Consider the following 7,461-nt stretch of genomic DNA (forward strand, 5'->3'; position numbering starts at 1 on the left):
CTACAATTTATACTTCTAGTATCTGGGAAGTAAACATTGTCTGGGGCACTATCATTTGGCTTGTGCCTTTTCTTCTTGACTTGTGATATATAAAGGAGGCCTAAGGGGTTTATGGTTTTTTAGAAATTCACGTCCCGTGTAGATTTTGCAATGATTGGAGAATGAGGACAAATGGTGACATGAAGAGCTATGATAATGAAGGTTGAAGAATTGAAAGAGGGTGGGATTATTTTTTAATAGGGAGTCATGTAGTAAAAGTATTTATAGCCCTTGGAAATTTACCGTCCAGGTTCCATGGTTTTATTAGTACATCTATAGTTTTCATTAGTACATCTATAGGTTTATGCAGCATACTGGGGGTGTGGATGTGAGGAAGAAAGTGGGTTGGAAGGGTCAGTAGCTGTTATCTGTGTATAATTATTATTTACAGAAACATAATTGACAATACCATGTTGATATCAGTTTCACTTCTCATACAATAAGATGGAATATTTGGTCACAGTAGGTATCCTTTAGTTAGCTCAGCACTTTATTCCTTCTGAACTTTTAGTTTCAGTTGGTTAACTATTTGACAACTATCGTTATAGATACGCTAATTTTATTCCTTTTCTTGGCACCAGGAAAAAAAAACAACTCATTGTCACTGATACTGTGGTGACAGTCATCCATGTGTAATAATTAAACTTAGCAGAACAAGATCTGCTTGTTAAGTTTTAGCTTATAATCGTCTAACAGTGCAGAACATCTGTATGTGTTCTATTTCTAATTGGGGTCTTTGTGTAAGCTTGGCAGCAGTAGGCACTACTAATGTGCTGCTCTACCCTTAATCCATCCTAGTTAGAGATTTAGTAGAAGTCAGTAACTTGTGACGTTTGATTTCCTTACTTTTGAATATAGATGGTACAGGTACTGCATGTATAATTTAATACATTGCTACATTCATGGAAACTATCTGGAAAAGAGATTTGTTGCAATGAATAAAAGATTAGAACAGATTAATATGGTTTGTTGACTTTGTTACTTACTATTTTAGGGTTTGGGACAAAGTTATTAGTGGATCCTGCAAGATTCTTGTGTTTGTTGCTCTGGAGATTTTATTAACCTTTAAAATGAAGATAATGGCCCTGACTAACACAGAGAAGATCACACAGTTTCTGGAAAATGTAAGTACTTGTCCTAGCTGTGCATTGTTTTTGGTGGTATAGCAAATATTTTCAGGTTTAAAAAAAAACAACAACTTTTTATCCCTTGTTAATTCAATTGGGATAAAAAGCATTGCAAAATGAGTTTCATAATATTACCCAGAATTCTGAGAACTGGGTAATACTCGATCTGCCCTATCTCCCTCAATCTTAGTGACAGTTTGCTTTTCTACATTAAACCCACAATCAATGTTTGTATGTATTTTTATTTAGAGGTAATATTTTAAATTTTAAGTTTACCATAGTTCTAATAACAGTTGCAGTCATTACAATGTTACAAACTTTTAGGAGGAAAGGAATCCATAAGGTAGCTGGTCCCAGGGTGTTAGGAATGGCTGATGTAGGCTTTTACCTTTAGAGGCCAGATTGATGACCACCTTCAGAAAAATCCATCGGAGGGATTATGGGGAGAACCCACTGTCCTTTAAGTCTCCCCCAATTGTTCTGTTGGGGGTGATTTGAGCTTCTCTTCTTCCCCCACACTGAATGAGCGGAGGTTTTCAGACATCCATGGAGGCAATAGGCTCTCTGCATGGACCATCAATGCCTCAGCACTGCCTTGAGCCATCTTGCGAGACTTGTTGTATCCCAGCATTGGATCCTACTCATGTTCATGTGGTACTGAGAGATTTCTGTGGAAAAGTTAGTGTAGCTTCAAGCTGTGTTAATTTTTTGAAATTCCTTACAAGGTTGATGGCACAAGGCTACCTGGCCCTGGTCTGCTCCCTCCCCAAAGAGTGCTCACTGTGGAGGTGACTGAAACACCCCCTGTGACGAAGCGGGACTGTTCTTAATGTTTCCTATGAATATTGTGGGGGTGCCTCAGTTCCCCCTAGGCAGTTCTTAAGTATCTAGGTGGTGGGATAAGGGGTATGATCGTTGCAGAGCCCTAGAGGGCAGGTGTGTGCAGGGGTCTGGACACAGAGAATGGCCAGCACCCTGTTTCCTGGCAACTGATGGCCTGGGCCCTTCCCCCCTGCGAGGTGAGAGCTAAAGGGTTGGAGAAAAAAGGAATCAGGTGACCTCCTGGCCTGGGAAAGGGCCAAAGCCCAGAGGAGAAGGGCCTGGAGAGAGTTTCAGTTTGGGGCAGGCTGGGGATGTGGAGTGAAGTGCAGACGTGGTTGTCTGGCTCTCTGCCCCCCAAAACGGACCCAGCTGAGGGTTCCTGTTCTCTGCACCTACAAGCTCTGGTTTAGACCATGTTCCTGTTGTCTAATAAACCTTCTGTTTTACTGGCTGGCTGAGAGTTGCGTCTGACTGCAAATTTGGGGTGCAAGACCCTCTGGCTTCCCCAGGACCCTGCCTGGGCGGAGTCACTGTGGGAAGCGCACGGAGGGGCAGAGGATGCTGAATGCTCCGAGGTCAGACCCAGGAAGGTGGAAGTTGTGTGAGCTGTGTGTCCTGAAGACAGTCTGCTCACAGAAAGGAGACTTCCCCAGAGTCCTGACTGGCTTCATAGGGAGCAGTTCCAGAGCATCGCCCAGGGACTCCGTGACACCCCCCTCCACCTCCCTTTATGTGGAAACAATGAGATTGTTCCTCTGAGAGAGGGGTGCCAATCTGGCCATGCCTGAACACATTGGATCCATCCAAAGGCAGGTCCTGCCTATGCCCATTTTTGTAAATATTTTGGTTAGGGAGAAGAGATGACAAGTTTGGAAAGTGAAATAAACAGAATGGAGAATAGAAATATTACTTTGAGTGACTGGATATTTTGTTTTAGGCTCTTTGACTACCCTGTTAAACTTAACACAAACCTTTCTCCTGATCTTTTGTAGATTCCTCAAGATAACACTGACGCAATAGTGAGCAAAGCTATTGATCTGTGGCACAAACATTGTGGGACACCGGTACATTTGGTATGAGAACTTGCTGCAGTCCTCACGGTTTGGAAGGACGTACCTTCTGATGGTACTTCCCTAGATTAGTATCTGTAGATGTTAAATTGTTTCACATTTGTGCTGTAAATATCATGGTGATTAATTTGTAAATTGTTGCAATAAAAATAAAGACTGAGTTGTGCTGTGATGAGCAGTAATTTGGTAATATAGTTGCAACATTCAAATGCGCTAGTACAGTGCTTTCAACCTTTCCAAACTGCTGTACCCCTTTCAGGAGTCTGATTTGTCTTGCGTACCCCAAGTTTCACCTCACTTAAAAACTACTTGCTTACATAATCAGACATAAAAATATAAAGTGTCACAGCATGCTATTACTGAAAAATTGCTGACTTTCTCATTTTTACCATATAATTGTAAAATAAATCTATTTGGAATATAAATATTGTACTTACATTCCGTGTATAGTATAGAGAGTAATATAAACAAGTCATTGTATGAAATTTTAGTTTGTACTGACTTGGCTACTGCTTTTCTATGTAGCCTGTTGTAAAACTAGGCAAACATCTAGATGAGTTGATATACCCCAGGGGTATGCATCTCCTTGGTTGAGAACCACTGGGCTAGGGTCCTCTGAATTGTGGCATTAACGTAAGTTGTTTAGCAGGGGAGGATGTAATACGCAATCCAAGAACAGATTTGCATGCCTCTTTATGACCCACTAAACTAGTTACATTTTGTGTCTAAATAAGACAATTAAAGGAAGCTGTCCTTTGGTGGTATATATACACACTAATAAAATGACTGCCTTTTAGTGCCATGTAATTAAAAATGTTAAATCAAGTTCTAAGGGAAAAAAACTTTGTATGTAATTCAATGCTGTAACAAAAGTGATAGTGTGTTTTGAACACAGAAGGGAATAGGCTTTAAAATGTTAATTGTTATTAGGTAATACCTCAATTTATGGTTAAGAACAGTGGCAGCAGTACATTAGACTATGGTGGATAAGCAGCTTGCTAAAAACTGTATACAATTGTGAATTGTTGTGTCTTGTTCTGGAATGCAGAAACAGATGGATTTTTTTTTTTTTTAAATGGCATTTATAGAGAACTTAACAGTTTGCTCTGTTTTAAGAAGAAAGTGATTCTGCTACCACTGCCATCCTCAAGATCCTCCCTTCTAATTCAGGTGAGACAGCTCAGTAGCCATGATTGAAATGCTGTACCAAAATTATGTTTGGTGGCTTTAATCTCTTCCAAACCAACACCTTTCTCTATGGGTTCAATACAGTAGAGTGAGGAGCACCTCATCTCTCCTTCAAGCCAGTGGAAGTTGAAGATTGCCTCTTGAGAATCAGACTCTCATCGTATTGCAGGGTCAAGCTGTGTACAGGTTTGAGCAAGTGATGAACAGATCTCTCCTATCAGATGAGGTGGATTTAAAAAAAATTGAGAGTATTTAAATAAGCCTGTTTAACACACATTGTTTTTGCTGCCAGGTCTTAATGAAAGTCAGTGTGTAAGCACCTGGAACCAGCATTTGAGTGCTAAACCAGCTTTTGATAGTAGTAGCCTCTTTTGCAGCTGTAGAGAATATTTTCTTCACTTCAGTTTATTCAACTAGTTCATCCAACCTGTTTGGAAGAAGAAAACAAGCTTTTCTGCTTTGTTCAGTTCCCAGTCTGTTAGTAAACTAGGTGTGAAAATAGCTCTACTAGTTCTAAAATTTTGAAGGACATGGTAACCAAAAACATTCAGTTCAATTCTCTAACTGCAAAGTAAAATACTTCCTTTGTGTGGAGAGGGGTGAGGTTTTTTTGGGGTGGATGGCTGTGTGGGGGCACTGAAACAAATTGTGGTCAACTTCAAATAGATTCAGTTGAGAAAAGGAAGAAAATTTGAAAGGGGGTTTGTTTCAGCTGTTTCAAACAAAAAAGGATCAGTTGTTTGCTGACTCTATTCCTTTAATCCATTTAAAATGTCACACGTTTTGCTAAAACTACTTTAGCTGCTGGATATTTTTATATGTGGAAGATTTAAAAACAATTTAAAAGTGCGTTTTTTGTTGATTAACAATTTCCATCCACCTAGAGCTTGATACAAGTCACAAATAAATCATTCGGTGTTTAAGAATCTGCATTAATATGCTCTCTATATCCTGGTTAGCAAAAAAGCATCAATTTGAGTGTAAATGCAAGTCAACATGTTAAGGGCTACCAGCCAACCAGAAGTGGGGAAAAGGGGGAAAAAAAAAATCAACCTATCTTTGAAAATGCAAACAAAAGTAAAGTTGATGGACTTACATCAGTGTTTCCTGCTTGGTGCTTCAAACAATCCATGTTGCTAAAAAGGGATTTTTGGAACAAGAGTGCAGTCTGAATATAGAAAAAAATTTCTTAAATACTTAAATGAAATTCAGACATGCTTTAACATTGGCCAGAGACAGCACATCTCCCGTTACTAAATCCAAAAAACCTTCAGCATAAAAAGAGGTGGTGTACTTTCTTTTGTTAGAACTAAGATCACTAAAGTAGAAAGGGGAAAAATTCTCTCTTCCTTTGTGCAGTTGGCACTTAGTACACACTCTTTCCCCCCCAAGTGTTTGTGTGGGTCCTTTCCTCAACAACAGGGAAGAGCAAGTTACTAAAGTGTGATTATAAAACCATATACATTGTCAAGAGGTCTTGGGCAGGAGTAGTACCTAAAACTCTTCAGTAAAAAACATTTCAGGTGGGTGTCACTCTTACACTAACTTGCTTTTTTGTTTTTAAAAAGATGCTACCTTGGTTCTTAATGCTGCAATAATGCAGTTGCAAAATTCAGGCCTTAGAGTTTCACTGAGTGGTCAGTAGGGTGTGAGGTCTCCTGGTGCCCCGGTCATTGTTCTGGGAGAGAGGCTGTCTTTTAGGCATAGATCTCTAACCAACCTATTGAAGCCTGGAGACATTCCAGCTGGAATCATGGAACAGGAGGACACCAGTAAAGAGTCTTTACCATTGCTTGCCTCTCATGGCTTGTTTACACTTTCATAACAAATAAATCCTTTATGTTTAAATGGAGTCCAGCAGCACTTCGAAGAATCTCAAGGGCAAAGTACTCCATGGAATGGCTGTAGAACTCCTTCTGTAAAAGGTCCATTGCGATGCACCTAGTTAGAGCAATTCCTCTGAAATGGAGTCTTCAGTGAAAAGAAAAAAGACTGAGTCAGCAGTATAGTCTAATATTAAAAACAGGTATGGCATAGAATAAATGTCTAAACCTTTGGACTGCAGATTACATTTGGACTTTTTATTTTTTTAATTGAAAGTGTGTTCTGTAGTGACAAGGAATCAATAACTTGTAGACTGGGAAGAGGAGCTTGTTTAATCAGAAGTGCCCATTAATGCAGACTGCTTTCAGGTTTGCAGGAGAATGTTCTTTAACTCACCACTTAACCAAATGCAAACAAAATGCCTTACTAGGACAGGTATGTCCCAAAGGGTACTGTGATAAGCAATTCAAACCGTTTTGAACTTCTCATGTTAACAATAGCTATTTTATGTAAACATTTTAGTAAACACTGAATGAATCTTCACATGCTGTCAGGATTCCATTCCAACACCACCATTTAAAATGCCAGCCAGAAAACTCATTTGCAATCTTAGCTCTGGCTATTTCTTTTCACTAAGTGCATTATTCATGCTGGGGCAGTTTCACTAGTTGATCTTTCTTCAGGCAGGATTGGGCCTAGAGAACAAGTTGGTTCAGCTCCATGCACCTACCATCTGGTTATGAGAGGTTAGTTTTATTTTAAAACCGGACCCAAAATTTCAACTCAGTGATTTTATTCAGTCCCATTGGTGAGGTGTATGCCTCGTGTCGGAAAGTTTAGCAACAGATGTGAGCTTCCCTAAGAGCGTTGTGGATCTGGGTCAGGCCCATCTCTCTCTGTTTTATTATCAACTGTGGACCAGCAGCTCCATAAATATACTCATGCCTGTTTCCACATGTGGCCCTCTGACTGAAAGCAATAGATGGGGACCAATTTTTTTTCCCCAGGTGTGCACACAAGTGCTGGGAGTAATGTCTCTGAAGTCAGGGGAATTATGCTTCAAGTGGACCTGTCAGTCCCTAAACTTTGGGAATAAGATTAAAATCATGCGGTGATACTCAGCCCGTGCCTACGCTGGAGGGCAGGGGCGGAGGATCGATCTAAGTTACACAACTTCAGCTATGTGAATAAAGTACTTAGATTGACTTACTGTGGTGTCTTCGGAGTCAATGGGAGAGCACTCGGGGGTTGATTTATCAATGTTTTTTTCCTTTTAAATAAACTCTTATATTATGGAGCTATTAGTTAGTGATGCAACAGTTAAAGTGTTGACCTTTTCACTTTGACCAGGACTAAGAGCCCTATTTTTTCACACATAAATGAGGGAGTTT

The 7,461-nt window shown here is 39.9% G+C and overlaps 1 protein-coding gene across 3 annotated transcripts in view; it reads left to right on the plus strand.

The window, feature by feature from the left end:
* Positions 1–3,230, plus strand: part of TBC1D7 (TBC1 domain family member 7) — a 28,708-nt gene extending 25,478 nt beyond the window's left edge. For all 3 annotated transcript variants that reach the window (XM_048839871.2, XM_048839872.2, XM_048839870.2), the window contains exons 7-8: positions 1,034–1,163; positions 2,981–3,230. In XM_048839871.2, the coding sequence (XP_048695828.2) occupies positions 1,034–1,163; positions 2,981–3,067 (217 nt within the window). In that variant the 3' untranslated portion in view covers positions 3,068–3,230. The remainder of the gene's footprint in view (positions 1–1,033; positions 1,164–2,980) is intronic.
* Positions 3,231–7,461: the final 4,231 nt, after the last annotated feature.

This window comes from Caretta caretta, chromosome 2 (genome assembly GCF_965140235.1).
Source record: "Caretta caretta isolate rCarCar2 chromosome 2, rCarCar1.hap1, whole genome shotgun sequence".
NCBI classification, from domain to species: Eukaryota; Metazoa; Chordata; order Testudines; family Cheloniidae; genus Caretta; species Caretta caretta.